The following is a 27,796-nucleotide window of genomic DNA, read 5'->3' on the forward strand; positions in this document are numbered from 1 at the left end:
ACCTGGTGGTCTGTGATAGCATCAGGCCTCCAGGAATGGAATATTGTTGGTAATCTTGACTCAGGTTTTTATGCTTGCAGGCTAAATATTTTACTAAAGAAGCCATACCCTTAGTCTCCATTTTAATTTTTTAAAAGTGTTTCTGGTTAACATGTGCTGCCAGTGGCCAGAACTGAATAATTCTCTCTAATGTAGCTGACGCATGGACACTGTTGATTATTACTTCTTTCCTATGTCCAGTCAACATTTCTGAATTTGTATCAGTAGCTATCGGCCATACCCTCTTGCCTTTTTGTCTCATGGAGAGAATGGTGCTACTGACATGAGAAGTCATCTTTAGAGACAAGTCTTCTGTTTCCTGGTTGACAACAGAGATGGGAGTGAGACAATGGGAATGGACGTCACTGACTACTGAGTGACTTGAACCCCTGACGGGCCCATCAAGTTGCTCATGGTATTACATGTGCTTCATTAATGCTAAATTCAGAATGCTGTGTCCGAAGCTGTCGAGTTCTGCTGTTTGCTAGGTTGGGACATGTCCCTCTGGTTCAATTACATCTTCACTAAATTTCTTTTTTCAATGTTTTCCTTCATCCTGTTAGCTGGGCTATCTTGTAACTTGCTCTGTAGCCCAGGCTGACCTTCAACTCAGAGGTCTGTGTGCCTCTGTATCCTGAGTGCTGGATTAAAGGTGTGTGCCACCATGCCTGGACCTAAGCTTTTCTTTAATTTCTAGATGGGATCTTGCCCTGAGGTTATTACACCTTTAATTCCTTTTCCTATCTTTAATTTGTTCATTTCTTAAACAGGGGATTTGTATCTATTCCACTTCCTGGTGCCACTTGAATCCTTCACCCATATATTTTATATTTTTCTGCTCTCAGCTTGCTCTGTTTCATCAAGACACTCTACATAGAAGTGAACCACTGGTCAGAGTCTATACTAGGCTTTTTTGAGATTTTCTTTGCCTGTGCAATTAATGTAAAGCTCTTTACCTTGGCCTCTGGCAGAGTCTTTGTTTAGGAGCCCAAAATAGCTACATTCTTGACCAAAATATCACAAGAATAGTCTCTAGGTAGCATATTAAAATTCTTCTCCTGTAAAATCCTTTGAGCCAGACCCCCACAGTTCAAATCACCACTGTCTTCCAACACCATTGTTTTCCATATTCCTACTAGTATAGCATATTAAGCCCTGATTAAAGCATTTCCCTGCTTTTCCAATCCAAAATCTCAAAATCCCCATTCCCATTTCTTCAAACAAAAGCATGGTCAGGTGGCACAGCCATATCTCCTGGAAATGTTGGGTGTCATGAAACCAGGAGAGCTTCTTGACACTGTTGAAGCAAATCTGAGCAGTTGCTGCAATAACTGTCTCATATGTCCAGGTTTTGGTCTCAACATGTTATATTCTTGAGGACTTTCTGCATTATGATTCATTTAATATCTTCTCCTGAAAATTATGTCTGAATTTTTTTTTTTGGAAAATCCTAAAACTGACTTTATCTGGACAATATTTGCAAGTCTTTCTTACGCCCTGGAAATTACTAAGCACAAATAAGCACATAACTAGATGAGGCCAATACTCTAGGAATGTTCTGTGGTACCTGTCCCTGAGCAAACTCAAACAGTATAATTGCTGAAAGGAAACACGGACAATTGACAAACTCTGAGTGGCCAGGAGACTGGGTAACAGATTCAAAGTCTCTTTTTATTTTAGGCTTAGAGCTCTCTGAAAATGTAAAGACAGGAGGGTCATACAGGGTACCCCACTGGAGGAATAGAACTCAGTAAATGACTGAAATAAACTTTTCTACTTTATAGTGTTGATGATGAAACATATAGTAAATAGTTAGGTATTAGAATTTCTATTCATAAAAAGACCAGTTCAGATAGTTTCTGTTTGTCTAGAGTGCTTTACAACAGCAAATACTGTCAACCTAAAAGCAGGCTGTCATATAATAAAGGTGTTTCTTTTGAAAGAGACATTCTTTTGGATCTTTCTATTGGAATTATAGGACTAATATTAAGATTAACATCTGTTTTGTTTGCATTTTCTAATTGTTACTGAACTTGTAGCCCTGGGCATGTAATAAAAACTCAAACAGATAATTTTTACCACTTGGATAATCACTAGCCTGTCTCTGATCTGTGAAACCTGTACAAATAAAAAATGTGCCTGATTGTTAGTCAATCAGAGCTATGAGATTTCCCCAGGCCATCCCCTTTTACTCACTCCCACCCATTGCTCACTCCTTACCTACTCTGTGGGCTGCCCCATAGAAAGACTCTGATCCTCAGCCTGGGAAGGCTTCTGGGAAGGCTGGGGCTGTCAGGCCTTTCGTAGGAATATGCTAGTCCCTGCTAGCAACTTCTTTCTTATTTATGGTTTCATTTTCTGTGAAGGGACATTATGGCCACAGTATCTCTTACAGGAGAAAACATTTAATTGCGTCTGGGCCAATTGCTTGGCCATAGGGTGTGGCATGATTAAGAGATGTGACCTTGTTGGAGCAGATGTGGCCACTTTGAGGTTATATATGCTCAGGCTATGGTTAGTGTTATGCACAGCCCCCTTCTGCTGCCTGAGCATCAAAATGTAGAACTCTTGGCTCCTCCAGTGCCATGTCTGCCTACCTACTGCCATTCCCGCCATGATGATAATGGACTAAACCTCTTAACCAGTAAGCCAGCCCCAATGAAATGTTTTCTTTTATAAAAATTGCTAGGGCTAGGGCACAATAAGGTCCCACACCTCTAAAGGACTGGATAGGAGCTAATGGATGCTATCGGAGGGAACAATATTTTCTTTTACAAAGGATATTTATTTCTGAAGTATATCATATATATGATATCATATATACATAGAGTGTCATATATGTGTGGTGTATGTAAGTATGTGCAAATATGCTTCCATGTGTGCACATGTGAGGGCCACAAATGTACAAGTATCTTCCTCACTTTTCACTGTTTTCACAAATTTTATTTATTCACTTTACACCATGATTGCAGCTTATGCTCTCTTCTTAGTCGTTTACTCTGCAAACCCCCTCTCCCAATTCTACTCTCTCCTTCTCCTTAGAGAAGGGGGGAAGAGTCTCTATGGATACCAATCAAGCTGCCTCAGCAAATCAAGTCACTACAGGACTAGGTGCATCCTCTCCCACTGAGGCCAGACAAGGAAGCCCAGTTATGGAAAGGAATCTAAAGGGAGACATCAGAGTCAACAAGGGCCCCTTGTGCTGTTGTTCAGGGATCCACATGAACACCAATCTGCACATACATGTAGGGTGCCTCAAATCACTTAATGCATGCTATTTGGTCAGTGGGTCCATCTCTGTGAGCCTCCATGTGTCCACGTTATTTGATTCTATAGATCTTCTTGTGGTGTCCTTGACTACTCCAGCTCCCAAAATTATCACCCCAACTCTTCTATAAGACTCCTTGATCTCTGTCTTATGTTTGGCTTGGATCTGTGCATTGGTTTCAATCAGCTGTTGGGTGAAGCCTCTAGAAGAGTTAAGCTAGGCTCTTGTCTACAGCATAGCAGAGTAACAGTCATAGTGCCAGAGATTCAGTCTCTCCAATGGGATGTGTCTCATGTATGGCCAGTATTTGGTTGGCTAATCCCTCAGTTAGTTTCCTGCCAGTTCTGTTAATGCATAACCTTCAGGGTAACAGAGAAGGGTAGAAAACTCTGGGGAATAGGTCTAGACAGACAAATGAGCAAGTCTATCACATGAGAAATATCAAGTCATGGCTAATTGGCAAGGTTTTTTTCAATTCCTCCTCTATACAGTCAATATGTTCAAAATCAACAACGTCACAGTTTAAGAAACAACTGTAGTAGAGGTTGAAGCCAGAGGTCTTACTCCAGAGTCCTAGCCCTTTTACTTAGGCTCACTAATTGCCCTCAGTTACAATTCATTACCCCACCCCCACCCCTGCTTTATAAAAACTTAGGCTGGAAGAAATTCTCTGTCCTTGTTTATGAGATCCCCTGAGGTCACATCTTTCTCATGGATGGACAGCAGTGCAGTATATGTGACTATGTGAACAGTGTATGGAAGCCAACGGTATAGCTCTAGACCACAGGAGGAAATCGCAACACTGAGCAAAGTCACAGGATGTGACTGCAAACAGCACATGTAAGCAGGCTGACCTGCTCTGCTGGTCATTTGTTTGGGGCAAGAGTCTGATGAATGGTAAGTAGGCTGGGCTTTATGAATCTAGCTATCAAAACTTCTTCACTCATTGAATTATCTCTTCCAAAATCCAAATTGACTTAGATTGGATTTTTTTCATTCTTCTCTGAATTTCTTTCATGCTTTTCTTCTCCTGATGTTGCCCTGAGATTGGCCTTAGGTTAGTCCCGTCTTGCTTTCTCTCCTGTTAGTTTAATTAGGTTCACTAAAACATTGGATGGAAGTGTTCAACACAGTGAATGCCATGAGTGAATTATGTCTGTTAATAGGAATTAAATTTATTCCTTTAAAAATGGCAACTCCATCCTCTTCTGACTTTCAATTCATTTAAAATAACCATAAGAGCACACTTTTATTTTTATTTAATACTAAGCTCATGGATTGCTATTCAATTGTCTCCATCTTGTTGTTAATTTATCATTTAGAATTAAATTTGATGACTATATTCCTAAGAAATCGGTTCTTCTGTCTTTTAATTTAATTATTATAATCATGTGTTATTTTAGGATGGCTTTTCCCTTCTTCTATTATTTTTAATTGTTGTTTTGATATATCTCTTATGAACTGCTATAGTTGAATTGTAGGCTACAAATGCATTGGCTGATATATAAGGAATGGAAGTGTGTGTGTGTGTGTGTGTGTGTGTGTGTGTGTGTGTGTAGCATCTAGAGAATGCTTTGGGAAGTCTGTCATGAATTTAAAGATTTAATTATAATATGATAAGGAGAGGACATTGTAAATAAAGGTGCCTACATATGAAGAGACACAGAATTATGAAGTTTGAAGTTGTGTGTAAACAGCAGAAGCTGATGTGAGTAGAGCAGGGAGCCTGAGGAGCTCTAGGAGTCAGTGCTCTCACAGATGACATCATAGGTCTGTTGTTTTTGATGTAAAGACTTTGCTGCTTTTAGCCTGTATTGAGCACTTGGATTTTTCTACTTATTCTACATGTTAGTTTAGCTTACAGAATTTGACTTTTTTCCCCTGGTTCTTCTCTGAGGGTTCCAGGTTTCTCATTGGTTTTTTTTTTTTTTTTCTCATTGAGTTTTAAGATACTTTCATTTTCATCTTGGCTCAATTTAATATCATCCCTCAGACTGAGGTATCTGTGAGGGCTTTCTCAGAAGGCCAAGTGATAGGAAAGACTCATACTGACTATTATGTGGGGCACCACAGTATTAGCTGAATAAAAGAGACTGGAAAAATCAAGTAGCATGCTGGCATTTGCACCTTTCTCTACCTCCTGACCCAATGTCCTGAATTGTCCCACTGGGCCACATCTTTTTTGCTCTGTTGTGCTTCATCCTCTGAAAAAATGATGCAAAACCAAATCCTCCCCGTAACAGTTACTCCCTTTGTCACTGTGACAGAATCCCTCACAGAACATTTTAAAAGAATCAAGGTCCATTTTGCCTCACTCTTTCAGAAAATGTGAGTCCATCTTGGCAGAGAAAGCATGGTGTCACTCATGATGGTGGGATAGTGTTGTGGAGAATCTTAACATCATGGCAGAGCAGGAAGGAGAGAGGGAACCAGAGCATGGGTCTGGCCACACCCTTCAAGGCCTGCCCCTCCTGAGCTCATTCTGCCAAGTATGCTTTTCCTTATAAAAGCTCCTAGACTCCCAAACAGTGCCACCAGTTGGGGATAAAGAATCTAAAACGTGAGCTTTTTGAAGATATTTTATATTTAAGCCACAGCACTTTCAATACTGTCTTCTTCTACTTAGTTACAGCACATACAAGACTGTTGGGTAGTTATAATGTCCATTAGCACTTACTGTGGAAATGTTTACATGTGGTCCTTTAGGCATTTAGTGTTCTTAATTTTAGATGACATTTTATTTTTGTGAAAATGAGACATGCTGTTTATATGAACTTCAAGCAATACATAAAAACATAAGTACCTTAATATTTATTGTTCAAATACACTGCTGGTACTAGCTGAATGCTTTTCCATGAATATACAATAGTTATATATCTTACATGGTAAAAAAAAAAAGAAAGATGCTTTCACTGTACCTCCAGAGATAGCTCAGTGCTTAAGAGTATAAGGTCCTCTTTTAGAGGATCTGAGTTCTGTTCCTAGAGTCCACATAGAGGCTCACAACTGGTGGTAAATTTATTTCCAAGGGATCCAACATCTGTTTCTGGTCTCTATGGGCACTATACATATATGTGGTGCAAAACAAACAAACAAACATACAACCCCCTAAAAAAAAAACCAATCAACCAACCAAACAAAACAAAACAAAACAAAAAAAACAAAAACAAACAAACAAGCAAACAAACAAAAAAAAAAAACCCAGGCATACAGGCAAAGCACACTGATACACATGAAATAAAATACTTTCACCTAAAAATTTGATTTTAAATAAAAGCATCACATTTATTATTTCTATGTTTTAAACTAGATCTAGAAACCGAAGCCCTTTCTGAATTTGAGATTAAAACTGTCTGTCCTCAGCTCATGCAGCCCTGAGTGGCCACCTGTATGAGTTAGAGACTTTGAATGACAATCAAGCAACAGGGTGGCTACTTCAGCTGTCACAGATGGACCACAGTAGAGGTGCTAGCGGGTCTCCTGGTTATTGCATCCGTGAAAGCAAGAATTCAGTGAAGAGACACAGACAGTTATGCAGACGTTTATTTAGCAGGCACTGTAAAGAGAGGTTGGAACGTGTAGTCCCAAAGTAGGTGGGTGTAGAGGCATCATGAGTTCTTTGCTTAAAGTTTTAAGGACGTGTTGTGAATATGTATGAGGCAGGTGGCATAATCATTAGGTAAGATGACAGTCTACTCCACTGAATCATGAAGGACCAGGGGGGTAGAATTTTCAGAAGTCCTTACCTTGATCGTCTTGTAAAAATCCCACAGAGTGGGAAGTGTCAAAACCACAACATATAAGAAATAATAATGGAGCACAAGTCTTTTGAAGATTCAGATATTTTGTTAGCACACACATGTGGGAAGACGCCCCAGAAACTTAGTTTGTGAATCAATGGAAACAACGTATTTATAGCACTAAGGAGGTTTATTCTGGGTGTCAAGAGAAGCAGGTATCAAAATGTAGGTGTAACTCTTTTTATTACCTCGATATTTCTAAGGTCCTATGATTGATCTTGAATATCATGACTGTCTGTTGCTTGAGGCATTTGCTACCTCACGTTAAGAACCCTCTTATATGAACTCTGGTACCCTTGAATTGATCACTTCCTCTTGGTAGGGAGACATAGTGGCACACGGAGGAAGGGGAAGCAGGCTATCCGGATGAAACTGGATAAGCTGTGGCCATATAGTAGGGGAGGAAGTCCCCTTCTGTCAGAGGCCTAGTCTAGGGGAATGAGGAGGAAGATGGAGGAAGGGTGGGAACGGGAAGATACACAGTGAGGGGATAACATTCAAGATGTAATCTGAATACATTATAATAAATCTTTTAAAAAGATATTCTGTCATTAAACGCTTTATCACTAGGCTCAGGCTTGAGCTTTATCATAGCTTGTCAGGCTCTGCAGAAATGTCCGTGCCTTGGGCTGCCTTACACGATCTGCTTCTCCCAGCTCCACAGTTCACACCTGTCTTCCCACAAACAGTAAGGAATGCTGATGGTGGGGGAGTCTGTGCTTGTGGGGAGGGCAGAGAAATTAGAAATGCTGTGTACTTTCCACTTCATTTTACTATGAATTTAAAACTAAGATATAATTGCCTTCTCTCCTCTGCCTCTCTTTAAGGTAGTCAACAAATGTAAAAGAACCATGGTAAAGAAAGAACGACATTCTCATAAAACACATATTTTAATGAGTCCAGAGTATTTTCCTCTCTGTTTACTTAAGATTGATTTAAACGCTATTAATTACATGCATGATTGTGTGCGTGTCTGTGTGTGTGTGTGCACGTGCATGCTCATGCGTGTGATCACACATGAGTGTAATTGCACATGGAGGCCAGGGGAAGACTTCAGGTCCCCTGGAGCTAATGGGATATTGTAAGCTGCCAGGCATGGCTGCTGGGAACTGAACTCAGGTCTTCCACAGCAGTGCATGTTGCTATCTGCTGAACGGTCTCTCCAGGCCAGATATTTTTTTTAAAGGAAAAGATAAATTTAGTAGAGTGAAAAATGCTAAAGAAATTCTCTAAAATACAAAAATAAAATTAAGTCAGTGTACATTTGTAATACTAGGCTTTCACCTATACACTGTGTCTGTTGACCTCTTATCACCAAAGATAAGTAGTTATTTTATTTTTACTTTATGTGTATGTGTATTTTGCCTGCATGTATGCAAATGTACCATGTATATGCAGAAGCCAGAATAGGCTGTCAGGTCCTTTGACACCAGTATTGTAGATGGTTGAAAGACACATGACATGGGTCCTGAGAATCAAACTCAGGTCCTCTGTAAAAGCTCTAGAAAGTTTAGCTACCAATTTTTATCTTTTCATTTATTTATTTGTTTGTTTGTTTTAGTCTGTATCTTTGTCACCAATCTACAGGTAAGATAAAGTAAATCCTATAACTGCTTACATTGGTTCACAGTATCTATTTCTCTTTGTGATGCTATTTTTAAAAATGTGGTAGGGTCACACAATAGAGAGTCACCAGGGCTCATTTTGAGTGAGAGAAAGGAAATATGTCCAATCCTTAGGAACAAAGCAAATACTAATTTATTCTCAAAACTGTTTGGAGGTGTTAATAGGTTAACTGCTATTTTTGCCAAAAGTAGGAAGACATAGAACCTGTGAACATTTGAGCAAATTTACGTGTCACCCAGATAAGAAATGAACAAAGGGCTCAAGAGACCTCAAAGTGCTAACTGATTATCTGTTTTACACATAAGTATGTATCATGCAGTCAATGCTATTTCATGAAATGTGGTGTAATGTTTTTTTGTGGTGAAAATGCCTGTGATAACATCAGCCCAAATAGGAAATACATGTGGGAAACTATTAGAGTGTTGAATGGTCCCTATAGAGACTTAGGTGAGGAAGGGCCAGAGGGCTGTCCAGAGCAGTGGGGGATGGTGATACAGGTTGGCTGTGAAGGAAGGCAGAGACCAGAGAACTTGACATGTTCAAGAAGACAGCTGAGTAGCATATAAAGGGGGAGGAAGTCCCCCTCAGGCACAGTCATAGGGAAGGGGAGTAGGGGGGAAATGGGAGGGAGGGAAGAATGGGAGGATACAAGGGATGGGATAACCATTGAGATGTAACAAGAATAAATTAATTAAAAAAAAAAGGAAAAATAAATAAATAAAAAGAAGAAGGTGGCAAAGGCACATGTGATGAAAGGCTGTCACCTTAAAAATGAACGGGGTTTTTGTGTAGGAGATAGTTTCTCTATCTTCAGTGTAAATAAGCAGAGTTTAGCTTCTAAGGTCAGCAGAGAGGCAGGGGTCTGGAAAATGCAATTAGTTGTCAGCAACTGTGGTGTAGAAATGGCTCCAAACCATTTCATAGCAAATCTACCGTGTGACATCAGCAAAAATGGTAGAGTCAGAATGTTCAGAGCTCTGCCCTCCACCCAGGCAACAACTAAGATGCCCCAGTGCTCAGTTGCATCACTCTGAGACTCAGTGTGAACAAGGAGAGGAGAGCTGCTGAACTTCAGCAAAAGAGGGGATGGCACCTTAACTCACTTGCCTCCCAGCCCCTTCCTAGCTGGCTAGTGACCACTGAACTGGAAGCCAACTCAACAGCCTTTTCTCGAAGAACTGGGTTGTTGTTGTTGTTTTGTTTTTGTCTAGCCATCAGAGAAATACAAATCCAAACCAGGTTGAGGCTCCATCTCATCTCAGCCAGAATGGCTGTGATCAAGTAAACAAATTACAAATGCTGAGCTAAATGTGGGAAAGAAGAACCTTTATTTCCTGCTGGTGAGAGTATAAACTGGTGTGGTTACTATGGAAATCAATATGGGAATAGTATAACCATATGACCCAGCTAAACCTAACTATCAATGTTCATATGCACGTAAATGAGTTGGTGTGAGAGTGAGTATGCAGAGATAGGAGATCATGAAAAGGGAGCAGGAAGTATTGGGAATGTGTGTGGAGTGTCACATGTGACATGAGAGTAGAACAAAGGCTACTTATGGGGATGGGGTGGTAAAAGGAGGATGAACAGCAGGGATGAGGTTAGGGAAACCACATACTTTGTTTGAAAAAAGCCAGAATGAAACATAATTGTTTGTATGTCAATAAAACAATAAACAATGTGTTTGTGTATTTGACTTGTCTGATGGCTTTCTAAGGAGTTGGGTCCAGGGACTTGCCTTCATTGCTTGTACTTTAGAACCATCCCAGGGCTGGAGTAGCCTCCTGAGTGGTGCTTGTAAAAAGCCACTTACACCAGCTATCTGGGTAAGGAACTAGAAGTGTAGGATAAGCAGGAGAGAGAACAAATCTAAGGGAAGCAGAGGCTGGGAGCTGAGATACAGGTGGCTGCAGGGTGGCTCTGGACTCTGAAGCCCCTCCCCCACATGTGCTGGGGATCTGAAAGTCTGTCTATACACCCAGACCTGGACACGTGCTCAGAAAAGAGCTGAGAAGACCCTGGGTTCTCCCCTTTAGTTTACATTCAGACAAGCAGGAAGTGAAGAATAGGACAAATGTGTGGACTCCCTAAGGGGTACACACTGCCCACCTGCAAAGGCTGGAACCTGCTTTCTCTGAGATACGGATGGCTAAAGAAATCATGGTCAAGTCAGTAGCAGATTAGCAAGTTAACAGAGATGTCAGCAGGCACAAGTAATGAGCAATATAAACTTTAAATGTCCACTGTCTGCCACCACTTCACCTGCATTCACCAAACCTGATACCCTGTCATGGGCGGCGGTGGATGGGGTTGGCTTGGGATGTGCACAGCTACCCTGAACTGTGTGTGGAGTTCCCTGCACTCCATTTTCTGGTTACAACCCCTGTTCACCAAGCCTGCTTCTCCAGGAATATCCAGCTCCATTGCTGTCCACTGCTCCTCTGGTGTTCACTGAGCCTGCTTCTCTGTATTGTCCTAGTTGTCATGGAACTTGCTCTGTAGACCAGGCTAGCCCCAAACTCAGAGACTCAATGCTTCTTTCTCTTTAGGGCTGCAATGAAAGGCATGTGCTCCCACCGCTGACTAAGACTCTACTTTTAATGAAAGGGGGAAATTAATATCCTACAGATAACCATGCCCAGGATCTTGTGAGGCTTTTCAAACTAGACAACCCTGGGCGCCCACCCACCTGCCTTGGTTTGCAGTCATCAGCTGTCCCCTAAAGCTCCAGCCTGCTGGTTCCCTGGTGCTGGGTGCAAGGCAGCAAGACCCAGCACAGCAGCTTTCTCTTTCTCTGAGCTATAAATGAAGTTCAGATTTTTAGCTCTCCAAGGGTCGTTCTGCTGTAGTTTGTTATTGCAAGGGTCTCTGAACTTTTTAAGACAGGATGAAAGAAGGTGGTCCTTGCTTATCTTCTAGCTTCTGGAAATCTTTGCTATTTCATAAGTTGTAGAAGAAACACACCGCTGTCATAGCTTTTGTCCTCACATGAGCCTTTCTCCATATGCATATGTGCTCATTCTTCTTTCACATGGATGCTGGTTGTAATGGACTGGGAACCAACCTAGTCCAACCTTTTATAGTTTCATTTTAACTGACTACAGATGAAATGACTTTATTAATTTTTAAAAGGGCATATTCTCATGTGTTGGGACAGAGTTTTAAGATAAAAAGGACCTGCCAGGCAGGCAAGATAACACCTGACAGGAAGTATTTATTGGAGAACACACTATCCTATGATCCATTACTTTTTTTTTTGTAGGTATAAAGCCAAGAAAATAGGTGGACATACAGACAAAAAGGTATGTACAAATCAGGAATTCCCATCATACCTTTATTTGTGTTAGTAACCAAACAGAACAATTCAAATGCACAGAGACACTGATGAATAATTTGCATATATTCTTTGGTACACCCAATCAGCATACAGGGATGAACTCAGTAAGGCATTTCATTTATGTGAAGCTCATTGACCTACAAAATGAGTAAATGGTGACAGATGTTGGAGCTGTGTTTGCTTCTGGAGAAGGATGCCAAGGAAGGAGCTTTGAGTAACAGAATGTCAGCACCTTGGTTGGACACTTTGGAGATGCTTGTCTGCGTTTACATGGAGGTTCAGATTCCTCAGCTGTGCACATAACGTGTGCTCATTTCCCAGTGTATGATTTTATCCTTTTTTAAACTATTGCTTTAAAAAGGAAATTGCCACGAACTGTATCTCATTGCTTTATACCATGAAAGAACAAATAATTAAGCGTTGACTTCTTTATCAGTCAGCACACATCACTGCTGTTTTTCCTGAGCAGGCTTAATCATCCAGCAGCAGGTGGAGTGGAGATGAAGATAAAGATAAGCATAGTGAGGAAGAAGAGTCACATCAATCTGGTGAGTTGAGCATAAACAACATTGACTGAGCTGGATAGAACCCCTACTCTGCCCAGTGTTTTATGATTTCTGTCTAACTAGATATCACTCCAGATGTGTGCTTTGCAGAGGATTCCGGCTTTGCTGTTACTGATCTTCACCACTATTTTGGTGTCTGGTAAGTCTGATGTTTTGAGATTCTTTTTTTAGGAAATGAAACTTTCTTTCTTGCTCACCTTGGTCTATAATCATCCTCCTGCTTCAGCCTCCCAACTCCTAGAATTCCACACAAAATAGACATTTGCTGCTAGCTAATAGGACACTTTAACATTCTGCAATGTTCCTTTAAGCTGATTATTCCTGATTAGTAGGTTTTCTACAAAAAAGTAACTATCATGAATTTGAAGATTAATGACTGTGTGAAAAGAAATGTTTTAGTAGATTTCTTGCTGTCCTCATCTTTAAGATTGACTTCACACACACACACACACACAGAGAGAGAGAGAGAGAGAGAGAGAGAGAGAGAGAGAGAGAGAGAGAGAGAGAGAGGGAGGGAGGGAGAGAGGTCTGAGCAAGAAGGGAAGCAGTGCACAGGCACTGCACTTAGCTAGGAAGCGACAGAGGGACAGTTCTCCTCTCTAAGGGAAAGAGGGATTATGTGGTGTGGATGCAGGTCAGTTTGTGAATTGGTTGATGCCGTAGAATACAGGGTCCTTCTTAAAGCATCCGAAGTAAAGATGTTGGAAGTTACTAGTGGAAAAAGAGGGCAAGATAAGGAGCAGAGTCAGTGAAATAACTGTTACAAAGACAGGACAGGTGAGCCTGCTAAAGTGGTAGAACTTTAGTTCCGTTTTCCAGAATCATGGTTCCCAAGCTGACTTATCAATTAAGAAGCATGTGACGTTGTTGAAAAGGGGCTATTTATACTTAGTATTAATAGCATATGATATTACAGTGGTTATTATTTAACCTGCTGTCACATAAACAGAGAACACAGACACTTGTTAGATTTTTAATACGCCTATAGACTGGAACTGGGAAGAAACTATTCAGCCCCTAATCCCATGCCATTTGCTTTTTCATGTCTCTCTGGGCTACTCCCCTTCCTTCATGTCCATAAGCTATTGCTTTCTCATCTGGGCTGCTTCCTCCATACTGTGGATCTTCTTAGCAAAGTTCTACATGCCATGTGGCTCTAGTTCATGTTAAACTGTGATGACCCCGCTTTTCTCCTCCCTCCTTGCCTGTCTCTCTGATCCTCTTCCATCCTCCTGTCTTCCAAGCCTGTAACCTTAGCCCTCCCTACCTCTCTTCTGCCCAATGAGGAGTAGGCATTTTTATTATGCAATTAGTGATAATTTGAAGCAAGGTTTACAAGTGTTGTTTTAGGTACATGATATTCTGCTGGTAAAAGACAGCAAGCAGACCTTGTGGAGCAAAATAATTAACATTAGAATACCTAGCATCAGACCAACCACCACAAAGAGGGGTCTTTATGGGGAATTAAGTTAACATTCCCTCTCTCTTTCTAAAAACTATATATGTATGCATTTAGTGTGTGTGTGTGTGTGTGTGTGTGTGCACACGTGTGCGTGCGCGTGTGCACGCAACCATGATACAGCATTTGTGTGCAGGTCAGAGGACCACTGTAGAAGTTATTATCATTTATGGTTGTGAGCCTAGCCTTTAACGGCTGAGCCATCTCTCTAGCCCATAACTAGAAATGATCATAATGAGTGAGCTAACCCAGAAGCAGAGAGACTCAAATGGTATATACTCACTTCTAACTGGACACTAGCCCAAGGAGCATGTCTCATGAAAGTCTTCACTTACGAGGAAAGTGGGATAGAGGTGAGGACATTCTATTGGGACTCTAGGTGAGAAAAATATAGGAGATAAGGAAATAGATGGATCCAGAGGGTCCTAGAAACCTACAAGAAGAACACTATGATGGGTGGATCTGGGCCCAGGGGTTCTGCTCTATTTAAGGCACCAACCAAGGACAATACGTGCAGTCATCATCAAACCCCTACCTAGATCTAGCCAAGGGACAGGGAATTCTCCACAGTTGAGTGGAAAGTGGGGACTGACTTTCACACGAACTCTGGTGCTCCATATTTGGCCATGTCCCCTTGATGAGGAGGCCCGATGGCACTCAGAGGAAGAATAGCAGGCTACCAAGAAGAGACTTGATACCTTATGAGCATATTCAGGGGGAGGAGGTCTCCTTCAGTCACAGTCATAGGGAAGGGGAATGGGGTGAAAGCGGGAGCGAGAGAGGAATAGGAGGATGCATGGGATGGGATAGCAAATGAGATGCAATATGAATGATTTTATTTTTCAATAAAAAATTGCAAAAAAATAGAAGTTATTATCATTTTCTGTTTAGATCCCAGAATTCAAACTCATGTCCTCAGGCTTGGCCACATGTGTCTTGGCTGCATTACCTGCTGAGTCCCTTAACCTTCTTAAATAGAGAGACTTGTTCTGTGATCCAGTATGTAATAAAATTTGATAAATATACATAAGACACTTGAAAAAATACATATTATCTACATTGAAACTGTTTTTTAAAATCTCTTTGATCACTATAATGAATACTGTTTTAATATATGTCTATACAATCTAGTGATTGCATTTGTGGTTCAATTTCTAAATGTTGAGAGACTCCAGGCTTAGTAGGAGATTGAAATGGTGGTCCAAATTGGACCAGAAGTTTTCTACAATGTTGTTCGGGAAGCTGTCCAACTCTGATGGGTAATAGCAACAGAATCATCCAGGGTTAGAACTAGGAGGATGCAGGATGTCAGTATCCATCGTGCTGGGAGGAATGATTCCTGTCAGGTCTGATCCAACTGGTTATTTTGTTCTGAAAACATAATTTCTCACAAGCATTATACAGCTCTAACATTATAATTGTATGAGGTGTGCGGCGTGCACAGAACAATTAAAGCTAGTTTTCTGGTCATTGTATGGGTCGACATAAGACATTTGCAAATCTTCCTTCATGCCTTACCAGTAGTGGTCTCTAATACTAAGACACACAGAATCTGTGGTCAACATGAGGCCTCTCTATGCCTTTACATTCATATCTCTGCCAGTCTCAGAACTATTCTCATATAGTGGTGTGAGATTTAATCTGAACATATTTTTCATTTGCATTTCTCTGATGGCTAATATCATTGGATATTTAAAATTTTTAATTTATTATATATTCTTCAGATTATATCCCACTAGTTATCCCTTCACTTGTATCTTCCCATTCCCACCTTCCCTCCCTCTTCTACCCTATTTCCATCCCCTAAACCTCTGACCAAAAGGGACCTCTTCCCCTACCACATGACTACAGTTATAAGCTCTCATATGGATAGTCTGCTTCTCCTTCATCTGTGTGCCCTCTGGGCCTCCCCATCAAAGGGAGGTGATCAAGTAGGGGGCACCAGAGCTCATATCAGGGATAGTCCCCACTCTCCCCACAACTGTAGAGACTGAGCTGTGCATTGGCTAGATGTGAACAGGGCAACTACATTTATGGCATGCATTGTCCTTGGTTGGTATAATAGTTTGTGCAGGCCTCCCTGGTTCCAGATCTGCCAGCCTTGATAGTCTCTTTGTGGGGCTCCTGAACCTTCTGGGTCCTTCCATCCCTCCATTCTTCCATACCACTCTCAGCATTCCACCTGGAGTCTAACAGCTAGTCCCATGCATCTGTCCCAATCCCATGCTGGTTGGAGTCTCTCTGAGGACATCTATGTTTGGCTAATATCCACTTACAAGTGAGTATATACCATATGTGTCTTTCTGAGTCTGGGTTACTTCACTCCAGATGATCATTTTTAATTCCATCCATTTGCTTGCAAATGTCAAGATTTCCTTGTTTTTAATAGCTGAGTAGTATTCCATTGTGTAAATGGACCACAGTTTCTTTACTCTTTCTTGGTGAGCATCAAGGTTATTTACAGATTCTGGTTATTATGAATAAGACTGCTTTGAACATAGTTGAACAAATATCCTTGTATGGTGGAGCATCTTTTGGGTATATACCCAGGAGTGGTATAGTTGGGTCTTGAGGTAGAACTATTTCCAAATTTCTGAGGTAGCTCCAGACTGATTTCCAAAGTGGTTGTACAAGTTTGCATTCCCACCAGCAATGGAGAAGTGTTCCCTTTCTTCACACCCTTGCCAGAATGTGCTGTCACTTGAGTTTTTGTTCTTAGCTATTTTGATGGGTATAAGATGGAATCTCAGAGTCATTTTGACTTGCATTTCTCTAATGACTAAGGACATTGAGTATTTCTTTAAGTGTTTCTCAGCTACTCCTTATTCCTCTCCTGAGAATTCTCTGTTTAGTTTTTGCCCCATTTTTAATTGGGTTATTTGGTTTAGTGGTGTTTAATTTCATGAGTTCTTTATATATTTTGGATATTAACCCTTTATCAGATGTAGGATTGGTAAAGATCTTTTCCCAGTCAGTAGGCTCTAGTTTTGTTCTGCTGACAGTATCTTTGCAAATCAAAATTACTCTGAGATTCCATCTTACACACATCAGAATAGCTAAGATCAAAACTCAAGTGACAGCACATACTGGCAAGGTTGTGGAGAAAAGGGACCCTCCTCCATTGCTGGTAGGAGTGCAAACTTGTACAACCACTTTGCATATCAATCTGGACCTTTCTCAGAAAATTGGGAATAGTTCTACCTCAAGACCCAGGGAGACTGAGTTAATTGTTACATGAATATTTTTTTTTTCAAATAGAGTGCTGTGCTTAAATGTGGCTAAAGTACAATTATCTGGGCCAGACTCTAGAAGTCCTGGTCCAGCATCAGTTCCAATAAAATCAGGAGAAACCAGGTTTCATTCTTTTCTCTTTATGAATTGTTTTTTCTGCCATCTGTGAAGCCTATAGGTGACCTCCCACACAGTACTTATCGATACAGTTATCAATATCTTTTAGATTTCCAATATGGTGGAGCACAGGTTTTAAAAGAATGCTCTTCCGATTTTCTGAATTTCCTCAGTGTCTGTTATGTTTCCCTTTTCATTTCTGATTTTCTTAGTTTAGATATCTTCTGGCCATCTTTTAGTTAGTTTGGATAAGGGTTTGTCTATCTTATTGATTTTTCTCAAAGAAATAGATTTGTTTCTTTGATTCTGTGTATTGCTCTCTTTGTTTCACTTTCATTTATTTCAGCCTTCAGTTTGATTATTTCTTGCCATCTATTTCTTTTTGTTTCTTTCTAGGACTTTCAGGTGTTCTCTTAAATTGCTGGTATGAGATCTCCAGGCCTTTTCTTTTTAATGTATACACTAGTGATATGAACCTTCCTCTTAGCACTGCTTTCAATGTTTTCCCATAAGTTTGGATATTGAGTATTCATTTTCATTCAATTCTAGAAAGTTCTTTTTCTTTATTTCTATCTTGACCTATTTTTTTTTTATCCAATAAAGATTTGTTCAGCTTTCATGAGTTTGTAACCTTTCTGAGATTTCTGTTGTTCATATGTAGCTTTAATCCATGGTGGTCTGATAGGACGCAGGGAGTTATTTCAATTTTCTTGTATCTGTTGAGGTTTGTTTTTTGTGTCTGAGTATGTGGTCAATTATGGACAAAGTTCCATGAGGTGCTGAGAAGAAAGCACATGCTTTTGTGTTTGGGTGATTGTTCTGTAAATATCTGTTATTTCCACTTGGTTTTTTATGTCTGGATGACCTGTCCATTGGTGATTGTAGGGTATTGAGGTCTCCCACTCTCACTATGGGAGGGTCGACATGTGTGTTAAGCTTTAGTAGTATTTCCTTTACAAATGTGGGTGCCCTTGTGTTTGGGGGATAGATGCTAAGAATTGAAATGTCGTTTTTTGGAATTTTTCTTTGATGATTTGTAGGTACTTTCCTATATTTTCTGATTAGATTCGGTTTGATGTCTATTTTGTTAGATTATTGACATGACTACCCCAACTGTCTTCTTAAGTCCTTTTGCTTGGACTGTCTTTTCCAACTCTTTACCCTTAAATATCCTTAAAATTGAGGTGTGTTTCTTGGATGAGACCTGTTTCCAATTCATTCTGTTAGTCTGTGTATTTTGACAGAATTGAGACAACTGATATTGTTAAGAGATATCAATGACCAGTGATTGTTGGTTCCTGTTACTTTGTTATTGGTGCTGATGGTCATAGTAGTAGTGCATGTGTGCTTTCTTTCTTCTGTTTTTGCTGATCAAAGTTTACATATTTCCATGAGTGTAGTTCACCTCTTTAGATTGGAGTTTTCATTCTGAGCCTTCTTTGGGGTTGCAATTATAGATAAAAATTGTTTAAATTTGACTTTACCATGGAATATCATCTTTTCTCTATGGTAACTGATTGTTTTGCTAGGTATAGTAATCAGGGCTGGCATCTGTGATCTTTTAGAGTCCATAGCACATCTACCCAGGCACTTCTGGATTTTACAGCCTACATTCAGAAGGCAGGTGTAATTCTAATAGGTCTGCCAGGATTTTTTTCCTTACAGTTTTTAATATTATTTTTTTCTCTGTACATTTAGTGTTTTGATTATTATCTGTCAAGTGGACTTTCTTTTCTGGTCAAGTCTGTCTGTTGTTCTGTAAGTTTTTGTACCTTTTTTTATTAGGCATCTCCTTTTTTAGATTAGGAAACTTTTCTTCTATGATATTGTTGAAAATGTTTTCTAGGGCTTTGATCTGGGATTCTTCTTTCTCTACTTCTGTTCTTTTTAGGATTGGTCTTTTCATAGCTTCTCACATTTTTTGGATGTTTTGTGTGAGGAATTTTTTAGATTTAATATTTTCTTTGAAAGATGTACCTATTTCTTGTACATATCTTCAATGCCTTCCATCTCTTGTATTCCCTTGGTTAAGCTTGCTTCTGTAGTTCTGCTCCCATGTCTAAAGTTTCCATTTCTAGAATTCCCTCAGTTTGGGTTTCTTTATTGTTTCAATTTGTACTTTCAGGCCTTGAACAGTTTTACCGATTTCTTTCAACTGTTTGTTTTTTCTTGACTTTCTTTATAGAATTCATTAATTTCTTCCCATTATTTTTTCCTGGATTTCTTATGGGATTTATTAATTCCCTCTTTAGTGTCCCTTATCATTTTCACAGTTGCTTTAAAGATTTTTTTTTGTGCTTCAGCTTTATTGGAATATTCAAGGTCTGCAGTGGTTGGATAGCTGGGCTCTAGTGGAGACATGTTGTCTTAGCTGCTATTGATTGTGTTCTTACACCGGCTCCTAGGCATCTGGGTTTAGATTGATTATAGGTACAGGTGCTGACTTTTTTCTTTGTCTTTGTTTGGTGAGTGTTTCGGTCCTTGGTTTCTGTTTCTTCTCTGGATTTTCAGAGAGTATGATGGCTGTGTTGCCCATTTGATAGTATGTTTGGAGGGAATGCCTACCAGTGTTGGGGGATGGGATGCAGCAAGGAGTTGGGGTAGAGATGCCAGAGGATTTACTTTGTAGGATACACAGGAGATATGAACCTGGGGAAGGGAGGCACCATCTGGTGTACTCTTACAGAGCTAGGAATGAGCCTGAGGGATTGGGTCTGGGAGAACCTAGAGCAAAACTTTTGTTGTTGTTGTATCCTTCAATTAAAAGATATTATGCATATTCTTGCCCCTTATTTAGCATAGGTGTTATTTTGTTTGAGATGTACATCTACAATTTCTCCAATTCTACTATTAAAAAACACACTAGCAGTTCGTAGTAGTTAGGTACCTTAGGGTAACAAATAATTCTATTCTTGTCTTACCATCTCTTTAATTGTTGCTTAGAAAGCATGTGTCTTAGCTAATGTTCTATTGCTGTGAAGAGACACCATGACCACAGCAACTATTATAAAGGAAAGCATTTAGTTGGGACTTGCTTAGTTACAGAGCTCCCGGCTGTGATGATAATGAACTAATGCTCTAAAACTGTAAGCAAAATAAGGTCCCTCAAAATGGGAAATATTTAATTATTATCTTATAAATGTACTTTTCAAGATGTTGACATACCATTGATGATAAAACTTCAAATGACTGTCTTACAATCATATAAATATTTAAATACTCCTATTTAAATATTTTCTAGAGTCGAGATGTACGGATAGGAATCAAATGACACAGAACAGTTCATCATTTATAGCAGAAGGTAATATTCTTCCTTATCTTCTGGCCAGAAATGTGGGAATGGAGCATTGACCTTGCTTAGAAACAGGAACTAATGCCTTGGCTGCTGGAAAGATTTAGGATGAGTAAAAGAATCTGGCGATGTGTTACGATGTGAATGACACTGCTTGCCCCAAACCTTTGCCTTCTTAGAGTGATAGAAAGAGTGTGGGATTAGCACCCTCCCAGGTCTGTGCTAAAGAATTTCTTTCTTCATCTAATTAGATAATGTTTATTTGGATGAGACTTATAAGGACTTGAGTAGTCCAAAGAGGAAAGCGACATTGAAATACAGTAGTTGAGATAGTTAATGCAATGGCTATCATAAACAAGGCTGATTCAAAGCAATTTCTACTGCTGTGAAAGTGGTGGCATTACTTATTTTTCCCACAGATGATTGTAACAGATAACTTTGTTGAGTAGGCACCACTCAGCAAACTTTATCCCTCGTGGACTGTTTAAGTCAATGTACAGGCAATGTGAGGTTTTATGGTACTAGATTGTATAGGACACAAGCAATGGATTTTTACATTACAAGATGAAAAATGTGTTTAATTCTGATAGATTGAACAAACAAAAACAAAGAAATGGGAGAAAAAAATCAAATATTTCTGGAATATATTAATCAGGCAAGTGTTGTCCTTCAGTAACCTCACAGAAAATATTGTAGATAGACTTAACATACAAGGTTTCCTTTTCTCATTCTGTGTGTTTTTTCAGTTAACACTACACTGTCTGTGCAGATGGGTACAAAGGCTCTGCTCTGCTGCCCTGCTATTCCATTGACAAAAGCAATATTAATAACATGGACAATAGCCCCCAGAGGCCAGCCTTCCTCCAGAATAGCCTATAAAGTAGACACAAAGGAGACTCATGAAACCAACTGTACTGACAAGAGAATCACCTGGGCTTCCACACCTGACCAGAATTCTGACCTTCAGATCAATGAAGTGGCCCTGGAACATGATGGGTATTACTCATGTGAGATAGGAGCAACTGAAATGAATTTACTAGAAAGATATGACCTGAAAGTGCTAGGTAAGTGACAATGTCATATAGTGTGGTATTTCAGGTCACCACGTTTGGATAGAAACAAATGTCTTTGTAAGTTTGAGAACACTGCATCTTTTTTCCCCTTCTATCTCTACAGTCCCCCCTGAAGTAACCCTGGTTTTTGGGGGAAATCGAACTGCAGCATGTGAAGCAATTGCAGGGAAGCCAGCTGCACAGATCTTTTGGACTCCACATGGAAATTGTGCCACTAAGAATACATCACACAGCAATGGCACTGTGACAGTTAGGAGCACATGCTACTGGGAGCAGGACAATGTGTCTGCTGTGGTCTGCTTTGTCTCCCATTCAGCTGGCAACCACAGTCTGTCCCTAGAAATGAATGGACCTAGTGAGTATTTCTGTAAATTTTTTGCCCCCCCCCCCTCTCTCTCTCTCTCTCTCTCTGTACTTGTGCCATAGTAAGTACATAGAGGCAAGAGACCAATGTGTCCTTCTACCGTGTGTGCTAGAACTCTGGTTGTCACGTTCACAGCACATGCTTTTACCTGGTGAGCTATCATCAGGCACATTTACCTTTTTTGTTGTTTGCTTTTCTTTTTTGTTTTATTCTTTATCTTTTTCTTTCTGATATAAAGTCTCTACTTGTAGCCAAGACTGGCCTTGAATTGAGGATCCACATATACATACATGCATTGGTAGCCTCCAAAATTTTCACAATGATTCTAAAAACATTCAGTGAAGAAAAGATAGCATTTGTAATAGTGTAATAGGGAGAATTGGATATCTACATATAGAAGAATGAAACTTGATTTTTCCATTTGCTAACAAATAAATTACAATTGGATCAAAGATTTCAATGTTAGGCCTATAACTCTAAAGCTCCCATAAGAAAGAGCAGTAAGTACACTGAGTACACTCAGGATAGAGGCTCAGGTAAGAATTTTCTGAATAGGACTGTGGGTGCTCCGGGAATAAGATAAACACTCAGCATGTGAGACTACGGTGTGATTCATTTTGTGTGCCTGGCCCTTTAAAGTCACACTGCTCCTTTGGGAATGCTTAGAAAGGCTTGACCCTATGACCTTCTGTGTCAATTGTTTCTTGGATTTCTGAGAATAGGAGAGGATATAAAAAGCCGGCAGAGGCTGAGAGATGGTTATAGGATGCCGGTGGCAGGAGAGTAGGGTCAGAGAGTAGGGCTAGAGAAGACAGTTGGTACAGAAAAAAGAGTGAGCAGAATGAAGATAGGAGCCAGAAGAAGCCGAACTGAGCCAGAGAAGATACTGTTAGGAGACAGGTGGGAAAAGAACCCACAAAATAGAGGGGAACGAAAGCTACATGGGACTTTGTGAGACTAAAAAGGTTTTGTTATCTTACTGAAGAGGCAATTTACAGAGTGGAGAAAACAGCTTTGCCATTCACAACCCAACAGAGGATCATCACTTAAAATATGCAAGGCATGAAAAACCCTAAACACTAGGAAAACAGACAACCATGTTGAAAAAACGAGCTAAAGAACTGAGTAGAGAGTGTTCTGAAGAAGTACAAGTGGCTAGGAAATATTTAAAAAAACTGTTTACCACCCTTAACCATTAGGATAAAGTAAATTCAAACTTCCTTGAGATATTTATCGTGATTCAGTCAGAACAGCTAGTATTAGGAAAATAATAGTCAATGGATGTGGGGAGTGGAGAAATACCATGCACTTTTAGTGGGAGTACAGTGGATGCAGGCGTTGTGGAGAGCAATGTGGCTGGCTGTTCCTCAGAAAAATAGAAATAGATGTAGTATATTCTCTTCCACTCCTGGGAATACACCAGAGTACTCTGACTACAGAGATAATATGCTCATTCATATTCACATATGGCCTAGTCCTAAGAGGTAGGACATGGACACAGCTTAGTTGTCCACTAACTGATGAATGGATAAGGCCCATGGATGCAGTGAATAGCTTGAATATTGTAGATGCTACTAATTCATTCTGATTGGATTTAAAGTCATAGGAGAAAACACATACCTGGTATTTGAAGTGTGGCCAAGAGCCTGTGGATGGCGACCTTAAGTCTATTATTCTGCAAAATGGACACAGAATAAAACTACCCTCTAAATATTCATTATTTACCCATGGATTAGGGCAACTCTCATGCCTCTTCAGATAAGTTTCCCTTTTAAGTGAATACTGGCTAAAGTAGAAATTTTCAAATGGTCAAGGGAAAAAAGTCAGAAAGATTATGAAATGTATAGATCAGGGAAAATCAGAGCAAAACAGCCTCTGGATATGATAGGGTCTTTAAACCCACACAGTCACAGCAATGTACTTGTCTGCACAGGACCTGCACAAGATCAATCCAGATAATATTGTTTTAGCATGAAGCAGAAAAGGACTTATGAGTCTCTGCCCTTCTCACTGAGGATCTATGGACAGTTAATGGTTTCTTGAGGATAGAGAGTCAGTTATCTTTAATGGCATTGCTCCTTGTAAACCCCAACCCAGGAGATATGGGCAACATAAACTGAGGCCAGTTGATTGTTCAGAAACAAAAAGACACATAGTTGGTAGGATAACAAAGTGGGGGTAAAGATATGGCAAGATTAGAAAAAAGAGTTGGAAATTAATATAATCAAAATACATTGTATAAAATTCTCATTTTAAAATGAAAATGAATAATGCCTTTTAAAATACTAAAATTCCATGACATGTACTTCAGACAGAGGACTCAGAGGATCTAAGCTTGATTTGACCTAAAGGCCTCTTCCTAGAGCACTAACTTTCATAGTAACTAAAAGTGCAGTGCATGCTGCCCAAAATGGGAGGCAACTGGTAATATCACCCATGAAGCTCATGAACCACAGCAATGACCAACAAGGCTTGTTACTACTGTGCAATAATGGCAATTGTATCTTGGAAGCAACCAGTAACTATGCAGTTATATTTAGGGCCTACTCGAGGAGAAAAAACCATGGCTTGTATAGGAAACCTAGCTAACTACTCAAAATTAGTGAGGTCATTGTTGTTAGAGAGGAACTTACCACAGCCCTTCACTAAACAAGCATGGTGCATATTTAAATCCTAAATACTCTCATGCCCACCAGTAAGCATGGCTCTTCACCCGTACCAAAGAAGCTTCTCTTTGTAATAGAAATTATCACAAAAAGCCACAAATGGGCAAAGTATAGAGAAAAGTGATCATTGGATGTTTAGTCCCCAGGAATACATCTACAACACAATTCCTACATTTAATGCTCAAGAATCATGGCAGGAGAGGGGGACAAACCAGTATAAGAGCCAGAGAACCAGGAAATGCATAGTAAGATTGTGTCTCCAAGAAATGACAGGGAGCTTCATTGAACCTCAGTAATATGGCTTCCCAAACAAGACTTGAACTATAGATCTGTAAACATGGAAGTGGGGAATCTCCTGGGTCCTCACCCCTAGAAAAGAACTGCAGTTAACTAAGGGGTGCTGAGAGTAGGAGAAGTTGTCCTCCTTCAGGGATTTTCCACTAAGTGGTTAAAAAATATCAAGAGGTCAGCCTGAAGTCATGTATGTGATAGGAAACTGAATGGACTCACAGATCATATTTGCATGTTATGTATAGAGATGTAAAGGTACCAATATAAAAAGAAGAGGCTAGGGATTTGAGAGGGAACATTGGGACATGGGGGGTACCTGGGGTGGTTGGAGGAAGGAAGGGGAATGGATGGAGGTGTGGCAATCATATTTTCATGGGAATAAAATTTCCATGGGGAACCCTTATATAACTGGGAAGTATTGACTATATTTGACATTTCTTCATTAAAAATATTTGATAATGCCTGTCAAGCACAAAAGCTAGACTTGAATTCCAAACTTGATCCTGAAATAATGATATGAACTATAATTGATGAGGTTTTCTGATTTGACACTCTCTAAAACCTGTGGAATATGTTAATGGTTTTCCAGCTGTTTGTCTCTAACTTCTTGTTTAGAACTATTGTCAAACTGACCTGACTTTCTTCCCTTGTCTGTATTTATAGGCACCACCAGATCCCAGCAGTCCTTGCTGACCATTCTCTATGTGAAACTTGGCCTCTTGGGAATTACTCTGCTCACTGTAGGATTTGCTTTCTGCTGGAAGCAAAGTGATTTCAGGTAGTAACTGAAAACTGAAATGTAAAGACTCACTAGTAAGAAAACATTGTCCTAAGTTGAAGTTCACAGTGGACTGGGAAAGTATGCTATGTGGCTCTGACATGGATGTTCCCTTAGGTCTCTTCAGCTTCAGGCTAGTTTGAGCAATGGAGCCCAGGCAGAGGTGCACACAGCTCTGGCAGGAGCTTCTGTCTTGCTGTAGTTCTGACAAGGAGGATCCTATCCTGGATCCCTCTTTGAGGATTCAGTGACAGAAATGAAGTGACTGGAAACTTATAAGAGTTTGTTTACAAGTTTCTAGATTTCTATGAGCCTCTGTTCATTCTGATTAATTGTATTTTATGTTGTTTGTTTTTATTTCCTAGAAAATGAAAATCTAGATTTCTGGAAACCCATTAGTCTGATGATCAATACAAGAAAATAGCCACCTGCAATCAAGTTTCTCATTGGAATCCAGCTTACCTGCTCCTTCTGTCTTCAGGATTGCTAGATTCATTCCGCAGGTGGCAGTAATGCAGTGTGAATATACAGGCGAAAGCTTGGGGCTCATCATCATATGTGCTGTGAATCCCCGTCTACTCTCTCCCTTGCCCACTTACCAGGCCAAGGAGAAGATAGCTTAGCAACTTCTTGTTGCTTCCATCAACTTCTTCTGCCTAGGTTCATTTTATTGTCTGAAGCCATGACAAACAACCTCTTCAAGTCAGCCAGTAGCTGACCATCTTTCCTGGCTTGCTTGCTACCAAGAAGCCTGACAGTTTCCTTTTGTATTAATCATTGAATACATGACTAGGGTTCTTTTTGCTTGCTTGTTTGTTAGCAGTATCTCCTCACTTTAGTAGAAAGTAAAGGTTGATCCCAGAGAAGGCCCTGCCAGTGTCTTGGAGGTGATGCTGGACAGCCCCTTTCTGTGTAGAGCCCTGGTGTCTCGGTTTCCTTTGCCTTGTGCATTCTGACTTTCAGGGGTTGAAATGGATCAGTGAGGGGAAGGGTAAGACACTGGTGAACCTCAATAATGAAAAGTAATCCCTTGCCTTCACTTGATACAGATAGTAATCCTATAATAAAATGTTGTTATTTAAAAGAATTACATCTCAGGTAAAGCGGCAGGTGATTTGTACCTTCTTATTTTAGTAAAATGAGGGCACAGTACTAAAGAATAGCCAGCTGCTAGCCTCAGACGGTACTTTGAAAGTTTAGTTCAGCCCATGCTATGCTCTAATGTAGTTGATGTGGCCAGGGCAGAGGATAAGGAAGTGCTGCTCTAAGCTACTGTTGTAGTCTGTGGCTCTGTCCTCAGAGGAGTTTCTATTCAGCAGGTGACTAGGGGAGGAGAGGATTGTGGGATAATTGTGGGTCAGGCCTAGAGTAGCATATCCATCTGCTCAGTTTCAACTTACTAGTACTTAGCCATAGACCACACTAGCTGGCAGGAAGCCTGGACAATGTAGGCTGGTTGTCTTGAAGAAAAAGAACGAGGGTTAGTGTATCCTTAGCAAGTCTTGCACATAATAAAGAGAAGTAACAGTGCTGATACCACAATTAATGTCTATTTTAATACTAGGAAATCTTTGTGTGTCAAGCAGTAAGTACTTGGTAATTGCCACTCAACACATATGGTATGAACTCTTTTTCACCTCCTCTTTTACTGCAACATTTCATGTTTGCTTGATTCATTGTCCATCTTCCCTGTTCTTGTGGAAGAGAATTCTCTTCATGACTAAATCCTCATCCCACCTCTCTAGTGTTTTTGTTAGTATACCTCAAAGTTCTTCCACAAAGAGTTTATATTTACCTTTATATACTCCAAATAGGGTTTCTTGTGTTTTTGTTTGTTTGTTTTTGTTTTTTTTTGGGGGGGGGACAGTAAAACGATACATAAGTGGTGG

At 40.0% G+C, this 27,796-nt stretch overlaps 1 protein-coding gene across 1 annotated transcript; it reads left to right on the forward strand.

Moving 5' to 3' along the window:
• The first annotated feature begins 12,711 nt into the window (after positions 1-12,711).
• On the forward strand, positions 12,712-26,009 carry LOC127193108 (cell surface glycoprotein CD200 receptor 5-like). The gene is made up of 5 exons (XM_051150440.1): positions 12,712-12,775; positions 20,685-20,744; positions 21,482-21,799; positions 21,912-22,167; positions 25,803-26,009. The coding sequence occupies exons 1-5, from the start codon at positions 12,712-12,714 to the stop codon at positions 25,909-25,911; spliced, it is 807 nt and encodes a 268-aa protein (XP_051006397.1). The 3' UTR covers positions 25,912-26,009.
• The last annotated feature ends 1,787 nt before the right edge of the window (positions 26,010-27,796 follow it).

The sequence above is a fragment of the Acomys russatus genome, chromosome 8 (genome assembly GCF_903995435.1).
Source record: "Acomys russatus chromosome 8, mAcoRus1.1, whole genome shotgun sequence".
Classification (NCBI taxonomy): Eukaryota; Metazoa; Chordata; class Mammalia; order Rodentia; family Muridae; genus Acomys; species Acomys russatus.